Source organism: Carcharhinus amblyrhynchos, chromosome 2 (assembly GCF_965287045.1).
Source record: "Carcharhinus amblyrhynchos chromosome 2, sCarAmb.v2.hapA, whole genome shotgun sequence".
In the NCBI taxonomy this organism is placed as follows: Eukaryota; Metazoa; Chordata; class Chondrichthyes; order Carcharhiniformes; family Carcharhinidae; genus Carcharhinus; species Carcharhinus amblyrhynchos.
Genome location: NC_137325.1, coordinates 51,076,138 through 51,097,686, shown reverse-complemented (window position 1 = coordinate 51,097,686; position 21,549 = coordinate 51,076,138). Strand labels below are relative to the sequence as shown.

The following is a 21,549-nucleotide window of genomic DNA, read 5'->3' as shown; positions in this document are numbered from 1 at the left end:
CTCAAAGCCACTCTGATTCAGGCAGCTTACCTCCCAGGGTTTCAATCTCCTCTCCTGAGACTACATTCTCCCAGATTCCCAAGTGTGCACTCCAATCTTTAATTATTGGCACAATTTCAGCTTGTCAGCCACATTAAGCAGAATACCCCTGCTCCAAAAGATTTTATCTGCCCCAATGTCCCGTACCAGAGTCACAAACCCTCTGCTGCCTTTTCAGCTCTTCAGGGCTTCCCGCTAGCCCAGACTACTTGGAGTCTTCCAGCTGCAGCACTTTGTCTCTTGAAACCTCTTTCTTTTCTCCTCCCCCTCCCCCCAGTGGCTCCTCTCCCCAGTGAGTTAGAGTTATAGAACCCCTACAGTTCAGAAGGAGTTCATTTGGCCCATAAAGTCTGCATTGACCACAATCCCACCCAGTCCCTATTCCAACAACCCCACATATTTACCCTGCTAATCCTCTGATGTTAGGGTCAATTTAGCATGGCCAATCAGCCTAACCTGCACGTTTTTGGATTGTGGGAGGAAACCAGAGAAAATCCACACAGACACGTGGAGAATATACAAACTCCACACAGAAAGATAGTGACCAGGGGCTGGAATTGAACACGGATCCCTGGCACTGTGAGGGTGCAGTGCCAGCCACTGTGCCACCCAAGTGGTTCCTATTTGTGGCCTCTTCCTGCTGAGATTGCCTCTTCCCCTCTGGTGATCCCCTCTTCCTGCTGGCTTCCTTCTCTCAATGGCTTCTTCCCTGATCCTCTCTGTCTCTCTTTGGGACCTCTCCCCACCTCCTCTTATTATTAAGCCACACTTTGGACCCAGTGATCAGGTTTTCACACTTTTTTATTGCATACAAGTGCCTTGGGCACATGTTGCTGCCCAAAGAGCTCACAATGCTGAACTGCACATGCATGGTCTGCTCCCGAACTGCACATGTACAGAAGCCTGGGGCCTGCAGGAAATGGGCTTCCACATGGAGCCAGGTAAGTTTCTATATTCTGACAAAATATTTTACCCTTGTCTAAGATAAAAGCTGCCAGCATAAGTGCTGCAGCTATAGGCTAGTCAGAGTAACCTTGGTAATGCACTTATAGAAACAATAATTGGGATAAAATTAACAGTCACCTGAACAAATGTGAATTAAAGAAGGAAATCTGTTAAAAGACAAGTTATGTTGAACTGATTTGATTGAGTTTTTTGATGGGGTAGCAATGAGATAATGCTGTTGATGTGGTTTACATCACACAGACTTCCAAAAGGCGCTTGAGAAAGTGCTGCATAATGGACTTGTTAGTAAAGTTAAAGCCCAGGAAGTGAAAAAGGGACAGGTGTAGCATGGATACAAAGCTGAACAAGTGGAAGGAAACACAGAGTAGTGGTAAGCAGTTGTTTATCAGGCTGGAGTTTTGTGTTGGTCAAGGGGATTACACATTGGGCCATTTCCTAGCTTTGGAAGTCCATGCCTGTCATCTGTGCCCATACCTAGCAGCTTTTCATCTCCTGGATACATGGTTGGGCAGGTTTGAGTTTTCTTAAGTACAGCGGCAGCATCAGGAAAATGCATGTGCCAAGGCAGGCTGGTAAGAAGACCCAACTTGATTCATTGGGACTTGCCAATTCTCCAAATGGTTTTTGTGTCCCCACATCTTCACCCTTCACTCTTCACCTCCCACTCATCCCCGTGCCCCCTCACATTCCTCATTCCCGTTCATTTTCTCCATGACATCTCCATGCCCTCTTAAACTCCCATGCCTACATATAGGGTGAGATTTTCCCACTGATGAGATCTTCTAGTCCGGCCGATGGCACACCCTGCTGCGGGTTTGCCAGTAGCAGAGGATGGTTTCAAGGGGAAATCCCATTGACAGCAATAGGACAGCGGCCTCTTAAAGCTATCAAACTGTCTACACAACCTTGAAATAAATGGTTTCTCTGAATCACCCAAGAATTCATAATGGCCTCAGCAGCCAACAATTGAACCCATTGAAACTGCAAAAACAGATGGCTGCTTTTTCTATGTTATACCTAATGGCTTGTAAACCAAATCAGCCTCTGCAGAGCAGGTATCTGTTTCTCTAAGCGAAAGCTGGAGAACTATTGGGCGAAGGGGAATTTTCAGCCCGTATTCACCACCAGAAGGAAAGGCATCATGGGATGAAAACATTGAGTGAGAACCTCATTTAAATGTCTTTTTACATATTTAAATATAATTAACATCCCCCCCCACACCATATTTCACCCCCTTCTGCCAGGTGTGAGGTCCAAAGATGTGTGGGTTAGGTTGATTGGCCATGCTAAGAAATTGCCCCTTCATGTCCAGGGATGCGTAGGTTAGAGGGATTAGTGGGTATAATATGTAGGGTTATGGGGGTAGGGCCTGGGTGGGATTGTGTTCGGTGCAGACTTGATGGGCTGAAGGGCCTCTTTCTGCACTGTAGGGTTCTATGATTCAATGACTTTATGACAACAGGTTCACCCAGACATGAACCTGGATCCCCCAGGAGTGTAAAGGTGAGTATAGCCATTGTGGGGGGGAGAGGGTCTTGGCCAAGCAGTTCCTGACACTGTCCCTTGGCAGACGTGAGCGTGTTGGAGATGCTGGTGTTGACTATTTGGTGGTGTGGGGGAACGATGCTGATGATGGTTGTTTGAGGTGGGGCAGAAGGAGCATGAGGGCAGTGAGACATTTCTATGACTGCAAATTTTCTGATTTGAACAGAAGAATTGGATGCCTTCAGTTTGTCCACAGCAAAAATAGAATAAATGCTGCGAGAGGAACTTAGTTTCATGAATATTACTCCATGAGGTTACTGCCTGTGTGAAGTTATCACATTCTCCCTGTGTCTGCATGGGTTTCCTCCGGTGCTCCAGTTTCCTCCCACACTCCAATGATGTGTGGGTTAGCTGGGGGAAGGAGACTGGTACCAGTGATGAAAGTTTCCTGGGGGGGAAGGGGGCTGTTACTGGCAATCTCTATGGGGTGGGGGCTGAAGGAGTCTGATGCCAGCGCTAACTGTTGGTTGGGAGTGTGATGCCAGTGTTGATTACAGGGGAGGAAGCCCCTAAGCCCTCCACGATGTCGGGATGACATCTTTTAAAAAGATGTCAGTGCAGCCAGGTTTAAATAGCTTCAGGTCATGGCATGGAGTTTGCAAGCACTGTTTTATTTGGTTTTGAACACTTTTCCCAATGGCAAAAATGTACTTCAATGTACTTCAACAATTAGACAAATACTTTTATCTTATAATACAGCATTTAATAATGGCAGGCAAAGTTGCTAACAGTTTTAGCTCTTGTCAGAATGTTCCCAATTCCTCAAGAGGCATCCTTTTATTCTGCCAACGTTCACAAGCTGTTAAACAATAAGGCAATCAGACGCCTTCCAAAACCTGCCTGTGACTCAATGAAAATACTGGGGGGGGTAAATTTTCTCTTGGTCCATCAGTGCTAACCCCAATGAGCTATGAGTAAGACTACATTCTGCACCTTCTTCCTTCTCTATGTATGGTATGCTTCGTCAGTATAGTGCACAATAAACAATACTTTTCACTGTACAGTAATACATGTGACAATAATAAATCAAATCAAATAGAGGATGTATACCGCGTAACAACTGGAGCCTGACCCAAACTTTTCCCCAACTATGGATAGTCGGTGTGCGCTGTTTTTCTGGTGGTGGTTAGGATGTGGAAGATAGTGTGGTAGAGGGAGACTCAGCCATGGCTTTCCCAAGAGAACTGGGTGGTTATCTGAATAGAAATAAGAATGCAGGGCAGCAGAGTGGGGGTGATCTTACTCAAAGGATACGCCCACTGCCTTAACACGAGTGAATCCCGCCTTTAGGCTGCAGTTAGCCGAGACACTGGCAGCAGGCGGTTCATTCTGTTCAGTGCAGCCAGTTGAGCGGTGTTTCGGTAGGTTTGGGGAAAGATGTTGCTATTGCTGTCCCAGTTTCCAGGGTTTTATCGGCTGTGGGCGCGGGTGTGTGTGACTTGTCTGTTTGTTGCTGTGGCCGCATTTTGCTGTACTCTGTTTCTATAACAAAACTCCACTCTGTAGGTTTGTGGGGACAGGGTTTTCATTTTGCATGGAGCGTTAGCGATGGAGCAGTGAGCAGAATGTTGAGCCTGCTGTGCGCTGCAGGAGGATTGCTTCATTAGAGATTTCCATCTTCTCCTTGGGTAATATTCTTTCTCGAGCTATTGAACTGGGATGTACGATGTGGAGAGCGGTTTATTTCCGGGTCTGACATCTGCCTGTAGTTAATTTCCTATCCGACGTGTCTGGTGTATTTCAGGGAGTTTTGTATGTTTTCCCCTCCCTTGTGCAGCGCTTCACGGCCCCACCCTGAATCTGGGCAGATGTTGTCCAGAAGAGAGGTGGAACATTTAAGATTGATATTTAGCTGTACTGCAACAGATTACCAAACAAAAGCAGAGGAAAAATCTAAACACAACCTCCACATGATCTGTACTTTAAACTTTTGTACTAACCCTTGTGTCAAATGGGAATGTTGAAAATCTGATATAAAATCATGGATCTTAGTGATTTAACTGTTTCTCTCAGCAGATGTGTGAGCCGCTGAGTTTTTGCCTTTTATGTGTTCCCGCCTCCTCCTCCCAGCCTTTTGTGTTGCCATTGTGGAATGATTCCTTCATCAGAACCGTTTCATGTTAAAAGTGCAATTCAAGCCTTGTTCACTTAGTTTCTAAGATGAACTGTTTGGGGAGGAAAAAAATTGGACAATTAAAAATTTAAAATGTAATATCATATTTCACATTTATTGAATGCAATTGTGATCTAGTAACCTAAATTATAACCACCACGATGCAACACACCTGGATATTTTTTGAAAGTGGTTACGCTTAAAGCAACAATGTTGCGATATGTTGTTACTCTGCACATTTGATCGTGCAGCTGAATTACAAGCAAGTGACACAGGAGTGGAGCGTGAGATACTACTTTGTTTTGTGGTCATTCTGAGGCATAGTTACTTGAGCCTGAAGCCACTTTTATGCTAGATTTCTGTAAACAGGGGTCACAAATTAGTAATGGGAAGATTGATGGGGGTTAAACAAACTTGATTGCATTGAATGTAATTTACAAGCCTTGATTGTATAAACAGTAACTATATATTTAATTAGTACAAGTCAGAATTTGCATTGAATATAATTGAGAGTTTGGGAAATAAATAGTTTCCAGTATGCTATTTTAAAGTTCTAAATAAAGTCATGAAAGATTGAACATTATCCTAGAAGACAGATGACTTGCTATGTAAATGTGTTTTGAGAAGAAAAGCAGTTCTGTTATAATTAAATATGCCTGGCACTGCCCACATTACCAATTTAAGCAACAGCTTTTTTTATTACTCATGTTCTCCTTAACTGTGGTATGGAAAAAGATTTGCTGTGTAGCTAACTGACTGCATAATGGTAACTATTGTTAATCTTTACTAACATAAACGACGGTGCAGAGGGACCTCGGGGTCCTTGTGCATGAATCGCAAAAACCCAGCTTGCAGGTGCAGCAGGTGGTCAGGAAGGCGAATGGGATGCTGGCCTTCATAGCGAGGGGGATTGAATATAAAAGTAGGGAGGTCTTGCTGCAGCTGTATAGGGCATTGGTGAGGCCGCAGCTGGAGTACTGTGTGCAGTTTTGGGCGCCGCACCTGCGCAAGGATATTTTGGCCCTGGAGGGAGTGCAGAGGAGGTTTACTAGGCTGATACCGGAGTTGAGGGGATTGAGCTATGAGGAGAGGCTGAATAAACTAGGCTTGTACTCGTTAGAGTTTAGAAGAATGAGGGGAGATCTCATTGAGACGTATAAGATGATGAATGGGATGGATAGGATAGAGGTGGAGAGACTCTTCCCGCTCAAAAAAGACAGTAGGACTAGGGGGCACAGCCTCAAGATAAAGGGGAGGCGGTTTAGAACGGAGTTGAGGAGGAACTTCTTCACTCAAAGGGTGGTGAATCTTTGGAATTCTCTGCCCGTTGAAGTGGTGGAGGCTGCCTCGCTAAATATTTTTAAGAAGCGGGTTGATGGGTTTTTGATAAGAGAAGGGATTAAGGGTTATGGGGAGAGGGCGGGAAAGTGGAACTGAGCCACGACAGATCAGCCATGATCTTATTGAATGGCGGGGCAGGCTCGAAGGGCTAGATGGCCTACTCCTGCTCCTATTTCTTATGTTCTTATAATCCAGTGTAGACGAAACGCTTATACATGTGGGATTGGATTGAGTAAAGCAAAATGAAGAAATTATCAGTTAAGACGATGCATACTTAAGCTCCTACTTTTATTTCAACAAACCTGTTTCTACTTAGTCCCAAATGTTCTATTTTAGGCTCTGTTCTTCGTTTATACAAATAGAAAAAATATGTTCCAAGCAACAGGAAGTTCTTTTAACCATCTGTATTCGGATGACATACAATCTTATGTCGCATGATGTATTTTATGCATATTTGTTATATTGATAATGCTTTTTGTCAGATAGCTGTTATATCCGCATTAGGGCAGTGTAGTGGTTATCACTGCTGCCTCACAGCACAAGGGACCCAGGTTCAATTCCAGCCTGAGGTCACTGTCTGTGCGGAGTTTGCACATTCTCCCTCTGTCTGCTTGGGTTTTCTCTGGGTGCTCCAGTTTCCTCCCACAATGCAGGTTAGGCTGGTTGGCCATGCTAAATAGACTCTAGTGTCTGGGAGATTCGGAGGGTAAAGATGTGGGGTTACGGGAATAGGGCTTGGGTGGGATTGTGGTTGGTGCAGACTCGATGGGCCGAATGACCTTCTGCACTGTAGGAATTCTGACATAAATGACTGGAGCTCTACTACCCTGGTAAGAAGTCTGACAAGGAGAGGCTGAATAAACTAGGCTTGTACTTGTTAGAGTTTAGAAGAATGAGGGGAGATCTCATTGAGACGTATAAGATGATGAATGGGATGGATAGGATAGAGGTGGAGAGACTCTTCCCGCTCAAAAAAGACAGTAGGACTAGGGGGCACAGCCTCAAGATAAAAGGGGGGCGGTTTAGAACAGAGTTGAGGAGGAACTTCTTTACTCAAAGGGTGGTGAATCTCTGGAATTCTCTGCCCGTTGAAGTGGTGGAGGCTGCCTCGCTAAATATTTTTAAGACGCGGGTTGATGGGTTTTTGATAAGAGAGGGGATTAAGGGTTATGGGGAGAGGGCGGGAAAGTGGAACTGAGCCGCGACAGATCAGCCATGATCTTATTGAATGGCGGGGCAGGCTCGAAGGGCTAGATGGCCTACTCCTGCTCCTATTTCTTATGTTCTTATGTTACCAGGTTTTAGTCCAACCGATTTATTTGATAATAAACTCACAAGCTTTCGAGGTTTCCCTCTTCGTCAGGCGAATGGAGAGTTCTGGCCTCAGACAGAGCATATAAAGCACAGACAGTTTAGAGATTACTGATTAGAATGCTCTCTCGCCAGCCATGGAATTGGTGTGGCTGAGGTTCATAGAACAAAAATCTCTGTTGGCCTCAGGCAGACTTTTAGATCTTGCCTGAGCAAGGTCATAATAAGTTGGTTGTATTTCAGCCTTTTGTATAGATGGATGTAAGTTCATAGGATTCATCTTGAACTTTGGTATATTTTGTAAATGGATGCAGTTTTATAGCATTACCATTGTAAAGCAACTTATAACATGATGACTAAGCTCTTATCACTATAGACTTCATGTTTATTTCATAGGTTTATGGTTGAGCTCTGAAGATGTTTGCAAAGGCAACCAGCAGTTTTGTGAAACAGATTGAAAATAGTGGTGACCTGATCTCTGTTCGCAGCCTGAATGATTCTGATAAACTGCAGCTTCTGAGCCTGGTAACAAAGAGGAAGAAAGGGTGGTTCTGGCAGAAACCAAAATATCATCCTTCTTCATTTAGCCTCCAAGATATACTGACTGATGACAGTCCCATCAAAGCTGGTATGTTTTTTTTTGTTCATTTCTAAGTATTAATTGTAGAAACTTAATAAAATATCAAGCATGAGGGTAGTGAGACATTTCTATGACTGCAGATTTTCTAATTTGAACAAAATAATTGTAATCCTTCAATTTATTCACAGCAAAAATAGATTAAATGCTGAGTGAATAAGTTAACTTTATGAATATTGTTCTGTGAGGCAACTGTGTGGAGTTTGCAAATTCTTCCCGTGTCTGTGTAGGTTTCCTTTGAGTGCTCCCGTTTCTCCTCTCAGTCCAGCGATGTGCAGGTTAGGTAGATTGGCTATGCTAAATTGTTCCTTACTGTTCCAAGATGTGTAGGATAAGGGAATAGTGGGATAAATATATGGGGTTAGGGAGATAGGGTCTGGGTGGGATGTTCTGTCGGACAGTCAGTGCAGACCTGATGGGCCAAATGGCAGCCTCCTGCTGTAGGGATTCTGATTCTGAGAAAGGGTGAAGTGTGCAAAGAACTGATTTGTTTTTCCCTTTCTAGTACTTGAATGAGGAGCAAGAAGGAATTGAATTAATGGAAAACAAAGTAAAGATAATGTTATTGTGTTTCTCAATGATATTATGAAATAGTTACAACTATTGAGGAATGCAGGCAAAGTCTAATGTAAATGGTGTTACGTTATAAGGGCAGAAGGTGCTCTGAAGGGAAGGGCTGCTGCCTGAAAGGTTTATTGGTGTTAGCTGGACTGCAACCTTGGGAGAAAAAAGGATTAACTAAAGATCATCTGAAATGGTAACTTTGGAGAAGAACGTTACAAGTTGAAAAATGAGTTGGGGCAGAAAGGCAGGAATTGCTGTGGAGCAATAGGTATAGGAAATGAGGAATGATTGACACAGGATTATATAAGTGACAGGGTAGCAATGGATAAATGCGCTTCAGTTGAGTCACAGGAAATATTGTGGGGCATGCAAGCAGAGGTAGTGTGACAAATTTAAAACAAACATGGCATCACATGGAGCCAGTGGTTGGGTGACTGGAAATAGATGTATAAAAGTTGGTAAAGAAGTTATTCTTGGAAGATAGTCCAACTCTTGTCCATGTGGAAATGTGTGTGTGTTGTGCACAATCATCTTGACACAGTATTTGTACTATTTCCTTTTTAAATTGAAGATCATGGGTGCAACTCCAGGACTTGGGCAGTGGGACTGCTGCATCTCACAACTGCTATCTTTCTGATCCTTGGTTGGTTTTGTTTGGATAGAAATGTATTTTTGTTATTTGGTGAAGATTAGGGAGCTCTCTTTTAGGCTTCTGGTCAATATTTATCTCCCAATTTATCATAACCAAACTGAGATCCTTTGGACATCTATCTCAATGTTGTTTTGTGATCTTAATGTGCGATTTGATACTGTTTCTCTTCGTAAGATCAGTGAAATAGAATATCTAGAGGATATGAATACTATATCAATGCAGGTTCCTTTCTTATAAGATGGCTAGATTGGGACAGATGTGAAGAGATGATTGTAATGGGAGGCTCAAAGCTTAAAGTGGATAGACACAAATACAGTTTAAACAAGAATATTAGGCTGTCACCTGGAGGTGCTCTAGTGAAGAGAAGTTGTAGACTGCTTTTCTTGGTTGATTTCCATGTGCCACGAAACACACATTAGGAATAAGTTGAACATTGTGGAAGGGCAAATGATGGGGTTCCTAGACTTGCTTCCAGCACTAGCCAAGACACTAGGCCCAGGGCTGGTGCTTAATATATCAGTTTGATTCTTCAAGTTTGTATGATGAGTTATGGAGAAACAGCATTCAGCCTCAATAAAATGAATTTATATGACATTGCAGCTGAGCTTACATATGTGTTTGTGTATATGTAAGGTACCTTAACAAAACCAAGAAAGTAAACCTAGAATAATACTTTCAGACATGGCAGAACAACTCGACACCAGATGGTTATTTACATCAAGTTTCAGGACTAATTCAAGATTAATTTCTTCATGGAAATGAGAAGCCCAGGATTAAAATAAACTGCTGAGTGTTATTGTTAGGGGACGGATGTCCTTATTTCTGTTTATAAGTTACTCCACAATAGATTTGTAAGGTGTTTATTGGCTCATGTGGAATTAACCAAGCAATGTTAACTTAACTATACATATACAAAATGAGACGTCACACGATACCAGGTTATAATCCAACAGGTTCGTTTGAAATCACAAGCTTTTGGAGCACTGCTCCTTCATCAGGTCCACTTCACCAGGTGTGGTGTGACCTCTCGTTCTGTCCAACACCAGTATCTCACATCATACACGTGTACAGTTATAACTTAATAATTATGCATGCTTGAGAGGCTTAAAACTACTAAGTACTGGAGGACTCACTATGTAACAGGCATTGAGCTCAACAGTGTAGGCTGACGAAGCTTTCTTTTGAATTATAAAGTATTGATTTTAACCCTTTTTCTGCCTTGATTTCAGCCTATGCAGATTTGTATGTTATCAAATAATTACTTAATCCCATTATTCACTGTAGTTTTCACAAGAGTAACACCTCAAACCTTCAATTTAATTGAATGGTCAGCTAAATCATTCAACTGAAAGCAGTTACAGAGGACAAAGGCCCTCTTTAGCTATGGTACACAGCTGCCCTCCAAAGAGGCCTGATCTAGTGCCATAGCTTCTTGAATTGATGTTCAAATTGTTCTGAGATCTATGACCACTCTTCAGATTGCACGAACAAGATAGCAGAGGTCACAAACTTATCCATCTAAAATGCTGCCTGACGACGAACCTCTTTATTCACCGAATGCTGCTAACAAAAGCAGGAAAACTATTTTTTAAAAAAGCCCTATCCTTGTGTTAGCGCGAGTGGGCGAAACAACCACTTTGGACTCAGGGTGAAGTTCAATAACGGCACAGCTTTATTTTCTTTACGTCGACAGAGAAGCACAGTCAGGGCATACAATCGGACTGTCCCGAAAGCGCTCTGCCCGTCCCTCGCAGCAGGCTATAGTTATACCTGAACTTTGGTGCAGTATGCGATTCAAATGCTAATACTTTATTTACAGTATTCGACCTTAGCCATCCTGTCTGGATGTTTCCAAGTGCTGAGGAAATTGTTTTAGGTGTGTGTTAATTGTTTTGTCTGATTGGTTATTTAATAGTCTAGAATCTCTGGGGTTTGAACCATAGGTGTGGCATTGATCTCAAAAGAGGTTTTGAGGGGCCAGGAATGTTTCCTTAACTATGCTAATTTTAGGTGCCTCCGTGGGTTGTTTGACTGTTTTAAAGGTGCTGATTTTGATGGGGTGGAGATTTAGTTCCTGTAGGTGCCATCCTGTCCAGCTTCCCTTATGTGCTAGCCCTCATTTGCATTCTAAAAGCATGCTCTTGCCTATTGATCGATGTCTGTTACTTTGTGATTCTTAGTGGAGGGTAACCTTAGTCTGCTTCCATTTTGTGCGCCCAATTTCATAAAATTTGTTGTCCGATAACACTTGCATTATAGCAGGATGATGGTGAAGTTAATATCCTGAAAAGAATATTGAAATTGGACAGATCAAAGGGCTTAACTTAAACCCAATTTGTTATAAAGTTTCACAGGATTTCAGATAGTTTGTTCAATGCTTTATCTGGAAAATAGCATTGCTATTTTGCTGAATTCAGTATTACATACAAATTGAGTAACAAATCTTTGGATATTTCCTGTTATTATTTCTTAGGGACAGTGGTTAGCACTGCTGTCACACAGCACCAGAGACCCAGGTTCAATTCCAGCCTGGAGTGACTGCCTGTGCAGAGTTTGCACATTCTCTCCATGTCTGCATGGGTTTCCTCCGGCTGCTCTAGTTTCCTCCCAAAGATGTGCAAGTTAGATGGATTGGCCATGTTAAATTGCTCCTCAGCGTCCCAAGATGTGTAGGTTAGTGGATTAGCCGTGATAAATGTACGGAGTTATGGGGATAGGGCAGAAGGGAAGGCCTGGTTGGGATGCTTGTCCGGAGAGTGTTGGTGCAGACTCAGTGGTTCAAAAAGCTTCTTCTGCACTGTAGAGATCCTATGGTTCTGTGAATGTAGGTGTCACTGGCGGGGCCAGCATTTGTTGCTCATATTGCTCTTGAACTGCATGGCTACCTAGGCCATTTCATAGGGTAGCTAAGAATCAACAACATTGTTGTAGATTTTGTGTCACCTGCAGGCCACACCAGGTAAGGATGGCAGATTTCCTTCCTTTAAAGGATATTAGTGAACCAGATAGGTTTTTACAACAGTCAGCAATAGTTGTCATGGTAACTTTCCCTGAGGTGAGCTTTATATTCTGGACTTATTAATTGAATTCCACAGTGATGTGTGAGTATATGAGTATGAGGACTCTTGAACTACTTTTGCTTGCTACCTAGTGGCCAGTAACAATGTGGCATTTGTAGATAAGATTCACAGGAGTAATTCCCGATAGGTTGATAGAAGTATTCAAAATCATGAAGGAGATGGATGGGAGAAACTTGCCATTCTTGAAAGGAGCAAGAACCAAAAGGCATAGATTTAAGGTGATTGGCAAAGCAAAGGTGACTGAGAAAAAGTGTGGTTAGGATCTGGAATGGAATGCATGAGCGTAGTGGAAGCAGGTTCGATTATGACATTCATTACCTGAAAAGAAAGAGGTGCACAATGGCTTTCTGTACTCTATAATTTATGGGAAAGCCTGAGTGTTCATTATATTTATCCCAACCTTGATATAAGACTCTCCCATCATGTCCTCTATCTATAGAAAATAGAGCTATTGCATTGATTGTGTATTTATCTGGCGATACGTTTATATTATCACCACAAACTTGTTCATCAGACCTCAGTAGAACAATTGGCTTAAGTACGATTGACTTGAAGCATGCTGGCAACCAGTCATGTGTCAGTAACTGTTACAATGTTCTTTTCATTAGTTGAACTGAAAAGGTTTTTGTTTTGCAGCTGTCACTGAATCTGACTTCCTCAAGTATGAAGGAAAATTTGGAGACAATCTGCAGGCAGGGGCAGGAGCTGAGGTTGCGAATTTAAGCTTCAGTCTGGAAGGTCAGGACTCAGTGGCTCTAGAATCTTCCTTTGGAAATCTGAAGAAACAAGAATTTGATTTGCATCAGCTTTTGAAAGTAGCTGAGAAAAGGTAAATTACAGCAAATGTACATTGATATTTATCATAAACTATGTGCAGGGTCAAACAAAGCTCACTTAACAGGCAGAAATAACATTAGTTTATTTTGTAGACAAAATGATACAGCATGACCCAGTTAAGAAATGAACAAATGTTTATTTCCAAATTTTAATCAATAATTTACACATCCAGTTGTTACCACTCATTAATGTTCAATGATATGAGATTTTCTCATTTCTAAACTTATCAGACATTATTAAAGCACTAACTTCATGCAGCTGTTAAAAAAGCATTCCTCCCAAGTGTTCTATATCTGCAAAAGCAATTTTACTTGTGATCAGAAATAATATTTTGGCTTTCCTTAAAAAAAAATCAAGTAATACCTTCACACGTTAGTTAGAAAGTGGTTATTTTTGTCCTTGGGAAGATTTTATTAGTGAATTTAATCACTGGCTCTTTTGTTTTGCAGTGTTTAATAAGGTTGAACTTGGTCCTAGTCAGTTGGGTCAGGGTCAGTAATTACTTGAATTTCACAATTCTGTAACATTGGATTCAAATGTGGTTGCCTGCCATTGGAATAGATCTTTCATCTATACTTTTTCAGTTTCAATGGTAGCTGTCCCTCCCCTATGTTGTGCCTTGCACCTCCACACCTCTCCTTATCTGCTTGTTCAATACCATGACAAAATATAAGAATAGCAACTCACTGACTCTGAATGCATGATATCTCAGGTTTTTCTCTTCAATCTCTCTCAAGGTGAACAAAATTAACACCAGATATTATGAAGTTTGATTTCAATCATAAAATATTCTGAGTAACAGATAAGATCAGAGTCAGTTCAAGTCATATAACTTGTATTTCTGAAATGATGCAAGATAAGTAACATGCAAAGTTATCCCCAAATCTGTGGGTAACTTTATACTGTTTAAATCAATAAACCTTCTGCATCCTGTCTAACAGACTGACTGACTAGAAACACTCTCCCTGCATCCCCATGTTTATCACAGCTATAGACTGTGCCTGCCTGTACACTCTTATTTCCCAGTTCAACAGTTTTTTGTGTTTTCTATTTCTAAAGCTTCACAATCAGTGTCAGGGATCCCTGTCCCTGTCACAGACCAACTGATACCGAATGACTTTCTCTCACAATGAGGGTAGTCTTTCCAACTACCCCTATATACTAATGAATTACTTATTGTTTAGTCAGTGAGAGAAGTGTGCTGATTAGCATACTTCAGCACCTTTTGTCTGGATTCCGCCTTTTCCTTTTTGAAATAACTTGAACTTCAATGATTTTAATGCTGGATTTAAAATTTTTTCCCAAATTTTCCAGGAAAGGTCAAAAGTGTAATATATTCGTCGTAAAAGTAAGTGTTGTGATCTCTGTAATCCCAAATAAATTTGAAGTTCCAGTTAATTGCTGAATAGATGACCTGATAAAATTTCATGTTGTGAGATTTTTACTGCAACAATCACACTAAAAGCGACATTGACTAAATACTATTTTATAGGCAGCTTGTACTTTAAATTACAGAACACAGCTTTGGTGATTAACGGTCTCATCATTGTGAAACACGTGACGTTGAAGTGTACACACCTACTTTCCAACAAAACCATCTGGATCTCCCTTTAATCCTTAAAAGCCACAGCAACCCAGCCTGCTGTTAGGCAGACTTCAGAGGAGATCACATGGCTGTTTTCATTTTACATAATTATCTTTTAAAGCTGATATTTGTAACAATAAGTATTAATCTATTGTGTTATTCTTTAGTCATGTTTTTAAATGTATTTCCTTTCTTTTGGCGAACAAATATTTAAATGAATAAAGGCAGGATTTAGCTGTGCATTTTATTTTTCTAGATCCTGGCAACCATTCATTGTGACGTTCCATCAGATTTTGGCTTATCTGCCTGTCTTGACTTGGTTCGATATTGGCACACTTGCCTTTTGACTCAGCCCCGAGGTTAATTCTGTAGTGCAGTGCTGAGGGAGTGCTGTGCTGTGCTGCTGGAGGTGTAATGTTTTAGATATTTAAACTGTGGTGCCTTCTTCCCCCTTGTGTGGATGTAAAAGATCACATTGCACTATTTGAAGATGAAGAGGGAAGTTCTCCCAATATTCGAGTCAATATTTATCCCTCAACCAGCTTTTCGAAACAGATAATCTGATCATTTATTTCACTCTGAGAGTTTGCTGTGCACAAGGGAAGTTTTCCTGTCCTGCCTGAGAATCATAGTGAATGAGGAGCAGTCGGGGCAGACCACGCAGAGGTCTGCTGACCGGAAGTGAGATTTTCCAGTTTTGGGGTGAGCATAGCCGGAAAATCTCGCCTTTAAGTACTTTGAGGCATCTTAAGCGTACTAAAGGTGTTCTTATTGTTCTGCTGCACTGCCCTCAGCTACCAAACCCCATTGGACCTTTGAAACCTGGAAAAGAACTTGTTAGCTGTATGTGCTTCAGACAAATTTTTACCTTTAATTGTCTGGGATGTGAGCTTTGCTAGCAAGGCGAGCATTTGTTACCCATCCCAAATGACACCTGGATAAAGTCGTGGTGAGGACTGCCTTTTTGGAGGCTGCAGTCCATTTGGTATTTATATGTGCAGATTTTTGACCCAGTGACAAGAAAAGGAATGGTATGTAAGGAACCTTAACAAGGTTTATCTTGTGGATAGTTCACAATATGCACTGGTGAAGGAGGGAGTTAATGTTTAAAGTGGTGTGCAGGATGCCACTCTGCTCCGCCTGAGTGATATCAAGATTCTTGGGTGAGTACTATCGAAGTTGCATTCTCAGGCAACAATACTCTTGACTTTTGTCTTGACTGTATGGTCAGCAGGGTCAGAAGATGAATTGCTCACCACAGAATCCCCAGCCTTTGACCTGTTCTTGTAGCCATGCCTGCCAACTCCAATAACTGACCATTTTCCAGAATGCCCAATAGGTTAATGGTTTCCTAATTGTATCTAGTCAACCCTATATAAAAGGTTACAAGAATGAATGGGGTTAAACAGCCATCTCATCTAACTGCTCGCTTTTCTAGGGTTATAAAGTTGGATCACCCATTTGTCCAGCAAACTTGTGAAGAAAGAAATGAAATTTTGTGCGTAGTACACGAAAAGATCATCACGTCACAAAAGTGCTCCATTTCTGAACATTTGCAGATTGAAGAAAAGTGTGGTGGCATGCTGGGACTTAAAACCAAAATATTGAAGGTGCGTGCGCATCGTCACTGAAATACAAATTTATTTTGCATTGTAGCTGTCATAACATTTTTGTCAAACATACCATGGATCTTGGGAGCTTGTCCACTATTTTTCTCTCTGCATTAATTTTCTTAAAAATCTAGAATCGGCTTCTTTGTGAATTCATGGAGCAGTGGAAAGCCTGGGTAAGAAATATAATGGTTTGGATCAACAAAATGTAACCAATGTAGAATAGTACAACATCTACAGGGCCTTTCAATTTATTTTGTAGTAGAGTAGGTACGTTGATCCTCTTCTTTTTGCTGTGATCTAAAAGCAAGATATCAAACTTTGTAGAGGCATTTCCTGTACTTTGTTGCATCAACAGGACTTGGAGAGGAAATGGTGATCACTTACTCAACAAGGGGCCGCATTTTTTTAAAATCTGAGATTGGCAGACTTATCGGGTGTGCTTTTATTGTTAGTATGGAAAATGAGTGCTGGCTGGTCTTTTGGCTGGTGTATCTTGAAAATACATTTATCGCTACCCTTTATATAAGAAGACTTAGTAATTTTGTAGATCTTATGTTGGCCCATGTGTTTTTGGAAGGGAAAAATGCTATTTCATCTTAGGATGATGGTCCCTTTAAGACTTAGATGGCTCTAGGATTTGGTTTGTGGTGAATGACAACTGATATTCATTGTATGATCGTGTGATCAGGTTGCCTAGAAGAGACGGGCAATAGAAGAAAAAGCCAGCAAATTAATTTTAGAGTGAGCATTCGGGCAATTTAGTTTTAGGGCTTACAACAAGCAGGAGTGAAGGAAACATCTCGTTCAGCAGAATTTGATATTTTGGATGTTGGCTGAAAGTTCAAGCTCTTGTTAATTGAAGGACTCACTGAATTTCTGATATAGCCAAGCTGAAATACAATTGAGCTTTAGATGCAAACCTCCAGAATTAAAGAACCAGAAGATTTCCGACATAAGGTGGCTACACTTCAGTCAGCAGAGAGGCCTATGTTGAATGGAGAAATTGCAACTTTTAAGAGGTTTGTAGGAGATTTGAAAGGACAACCTTGTCAGAAGTAAATGGAGGGCCCAAGGTACCTCAGCCTGCATAGAGATGATTGAACCAGTCCCAAAACCAAACAGTTAATCTTCAAATCTTTGATGTGTCTAGGTTTTTAGGGTGTAAAATGAAAGTAGAAGGAAATTAGAATTAAGAATTTGATTTAGATTATAAGTGATGGTGTTGATTAAACATATTGAAAGTACACTGTAAGTTCCTATTTAGGATTCATGTTCTTCTGAATTTAGAATCATAGAATCTATACAGTGGAGAAGGAGGCCCTTTGACCCATTGAATCTTCACCGACACTTCGACAGAGCATCTTATCCAGCCCCATCCCTGTAACCTCACATGTTTACTCCACTAATCTCCCCAACCTGAACATCCTGGGACACTAAGGGCCTGATTTTACCATCAAGCTGCAATAGTTCACGGGATAAAAAACTTGATAAAGTTGGGCGTGAGGCAAGCAGCGCAATCCATGCCTGCCTCCGTGCCAGTTTCCCCCTTTACCAAGGCCTGAAAATGGGTGCAATCAGGACTTTGCCCAAAACGGTTGTGATGGCCATTTAAATGCACTTGCATGCATTTATATTAACTTAATGGGCTGCACGCCTAACCTTCCAACAGTTCCTCCTTTACCACTGTGTTCGCCCATCCAGATTCGGCGCAAAATGGACATGCACTCGTTAGAGTTTAGAAGAATGAGGGGAGTTCTCATTGAGATGTATAAGATGATGAATGGGATGGATAGGATAGAGGTGGAGAGACTCTTCCCACTCAGAAAGGACAGTAGGACTAGGGGGCACAGCCTCAAGATAAAGGGGGGGCGGTTTAGAACGGAGTTGAGGAGGAACTTCTTCACTCAAAGGGTGGTGAATCTCTGGAATTCTCTGCCCGTTGAAGTGGTGGAGGCTGCCTCGCTAAATATTTTTAAGACGCGGGTTGATGGGTTTTTGATAAGCGAGGGGATTAAGGGTTATGGGGAGAGGGCGGGAAAGTGGAACTGAGCCACGACAGATCAGCCATGATCTTATTGAATGGCGGGGCAGGCTCGAAGGGCCAGATGGCCTACTCCTGCTCCTATTTCTTATGTTCTTATGTTCTTTCCAAAAGTCCAATTCAGCTTCAGTTAGTGAGGAGATAAGTGGCGAGCGTCTGACTCTCTGCTTGAGATTGGTGGGGGAGGGAAGGGGAGGTCTGCTGTCACTCTGCCTGAGATCAGTGAGGGGGAAATTGGCCTGGGTGGGGGGAGATAAGGTAGTCACTTGTGTTGTGTGGGGTGGGGCAATGTCAGGGGGGCCAGGGGGAGGCATTACCCAGCCCAGGAGTGATGTGGCAGGGGAACTGCATTCTATCTTTTTTTACGCATGTGTAGTTGGAGCTGATCAGATCTGCAGGATTTTGGGTGCATTAAGCCATGCCCACAGGCTTCTGCAGTGATTCGGAATTGCTGATTTTTTTTTGTGTAGAGTGCATATGGGAGTGCCTGAGAATGGGTCTATAAAACGGATTGGGAACACTCCCAGTTTCAAGTCCGCCCAGCGCTTAGAATCCAAATGGTAAAATAGGGCCCTCGGGGAGAATTTAGCATGGCCAATCCACCTAACCGCACATCTTTCCGACTGTGGGAGGGAACCCACGCAGATACGGGGAGAATGTGCAAACTCCATATGGGTTGGTGCAGTAAAATCCTTTTGTTTTAGCATGTGTACCTTGTGGCTTCATTTTTTTTAGGTTAATGAGATCATCACAACCTGCTGTATATCATTTTTCCCATATACCTGCGAAGGGATCAATTGGTGAAAGTCACATAGCAGCAGCAGAGAAATGCTTATCTTTATCATCGGGTGTATATGGCTTCCAGCGTGGCCCCCATCACCCCTGCCTCCATTACCTCTTGCTCCTGAAAGTTGTCACACGTATAATTAAATTTATCAGTATCCATGCCTGAAGTATCATCCCCTTGTGTGACTTTTTCATCAAGATTCACTAAATAGTAATCAGGAGCCAGGGTTTTGTTTTCTTAAAGTCCACAGGACAGTGATTTGATTTATTATTGTCACTTATATTGGTATACAGTGAAAAGTATTATTTCTTGTGCACTATACAGACAAAGCATACTGTTCATAGAGAAGGGAAAAAAGTGCAGAATGTAGTGTTACAGTCAAAACTGGGGTGTAGAGAAAGGTCAACTTGATGCAAGGTAGTAGAGAGAAATACTTGTGCCAGAATGTTCTAATACAACACATGTCAAGGATGGAAACTGGTCACCTTTAGCTATGGAGAAACCTCAGTGCAGTCTGTAGATTGAGGGAAGGGGTTGCAGCAGAAGATGCAACATGACATTCACTCAAATGGGTCTGAAGGGAAATAGCATAGAAATACAATGGATTTGAAATTATTTTCTGCATGGCAACTTTGCAGTCTTGTTCTGAACTTTTTGTTGTTGGAGATGGCAAACTTGTTCAACGTATATGAATTGGAGCAAATTTCTAAGCTGCTTTTGTTTTGCAGGTGTCCACTAGCGATGATGGTACTGTCACCAAAGACGTTAACGTTGTATTGGAGATCCCACCTCGCACTGTTATTGCATACAGTGTCACAGAACTTTTTATAAACCAGAATGGGCAGTTTGGTATGCATTGATTTTAACTTTCAAGATGTTTATGCAGTCAATCGTACTTCCAGTTACTGAAATTAAAAAGTAGATTTTGATTAGAGTAAGAGTGTTTGCATTGGTCAGATGAAGTAATTAGGAGTGAACATGAACAAATCAAAAGTTGAATTAGAGAATGTGAAAGTTCCAACCACAACTTCAAGATCAATTTCATAAGTTTTTTAAAAGAAAATTGAATGGTTTGTTGACAAAGACAGTATAGCTGAGTTTGAGGAGCAAGTTGAAAAGTACGACTAAAATGGTGACTGATTAGCTGGAATATGCCACTGCAAATTATATTGGCAAAGAGTTTGTTTTTGTACTGCCAAAATGCTACAATTCTGACCTCATTACTGGTTTAACGTTTAATAAATTGTGGAATTTTTTTCATCCTCTTGCACATTTAGAACTCTTTTAAAGAATAGTCTCAAGGAAATGGAAAATGTATTTTGAAAAATTAGTTGGAACACTAGTTGGAAGGTTTAACTTCTTTCAAAACATAAATTTTATAAGAACATTACTAAGGATGCTATCATAGCGAAATCAACAGCTGAAAGGATAAGCAGAGGTGTAAATCATAGCGGGTAATCTTACCAAAAAAAAAATTCTGCTGAATGACTGTGAAAATAGGAGAATCACACCCATTTTTTTTTGAGCGAGCTCCCAAACACAAGTGTATGACACTTAAAGGAAAATGAGGCAAAATGTGATTCTTGCCAGTAGGGGAGAGTGGGCAGAACCTACTTACACCAGAAAGCCAGCTGCTGAGCTGTAGGGGCGCCATTATGTAGGCACCTGATCTCCCAGTACATTGTTGCTTTGGGAAATCATTCCCAGGCACAAGGCTGATTTTTGCCGACAGGATGGGGCCGGTAACATTGCGAGAGGTTAAAAACCAGATGCAAGCCCGATTTTTTTTTTTCACATCTCGCCTGATCTTACCAGCTTGTTACATCGACCAACTGGCTTAATAAGCCAGCATGTTCACCACCGTAGACTTTGGGATGAATTCAAATCTATTTGCCTTCATTTGAGTCGGAGCATGTAGCTGATAAAATAATATTCGGTCCTTAGTTGATTTCAGTCTGACTTTAATAATTTACAGTGCTATTAGTTGGCTATATCAATTTTATATCATTTATTGTGCAGTTGCACTTGACGTAGTTCTGATGCTGATATAACTGTTACTGATGTTTTACACTTTATTTTTATGCCAGAGATATGCCTGCTTTCAGACAAATGTGGAGGCTTTGATAAAGTCCTGCTAGGCAAAAATAAAAAAAGCATTGCGTGTTCCTCTTTGACCTGTGTTGATGGAGCAAGTAAAAGCCAGGAGTGTGGGTTGATGATGGATGTTCCTAGTGAAACTTCTCTAAGTGTTTTAAAACCAGGTAAATGAATATCACCATCACGTCATTTGACAATTTGATATATTTGTCCAATCAAGTGTTGTATTTCGGAGCTTTGTCAGTGGTAACACTTGTCAAATTCTGTTGCTGTTTTAGCATTTTTTTGGGGATATATGAATCTTGTGTTGAGATTTTAATTTAGCAGCATTTATTGTTTGA

General features: G+C 41.5%; 1 protein-coding gene across 2 annotated transcripts in view; it reads left to right on the top strand.

Annotated features, from left to right (window-relative positions):
* The first annotated feature begins 3,850 nt into the window (after window positions 1–3,850).
* The window catches only part of gsdmeb (gasdermin Eb), a 35,121-nt gene continuing 17,422 nt past the window's right edge, over window positions 3,851–21,549 (top strand). Inside the window, exons 1-6 of one of the 2 annotated variants that reach the window (XM_080205437.1) lie at window positions 3,851–3,911; window positions 7,712–7,943; window positions 12,885–13,077; window positions 16,109–16,280; window positions 19,840–19,960; window positions 21,199–21,372. In XM_080205437.1, coding sequence (XP_080061563.1) covers window positions 7,733–7,943; window positions 12,885–13,077; window positions 16,109–16,280; window positions 19,840–19,960; window positions 21,199–21,372 — 871 coding nt within the window. In that variant the 5' untranslated portion in view covers window positions 3,851–3,911; window positions 7,712–7,732. Of the gene's footprint in view, window positions 3,912–4,146; window positions 4,179–7,711; window positions 7,944–12,884; window positions 13,078–16,108; window positions 16,281–19,839; window positions 19,961–21,198; window positions 21,373–21,549 lie in introns of those variants that run through there. The other variant, XM_080205447.1, reaches the window with a different exon arrangement.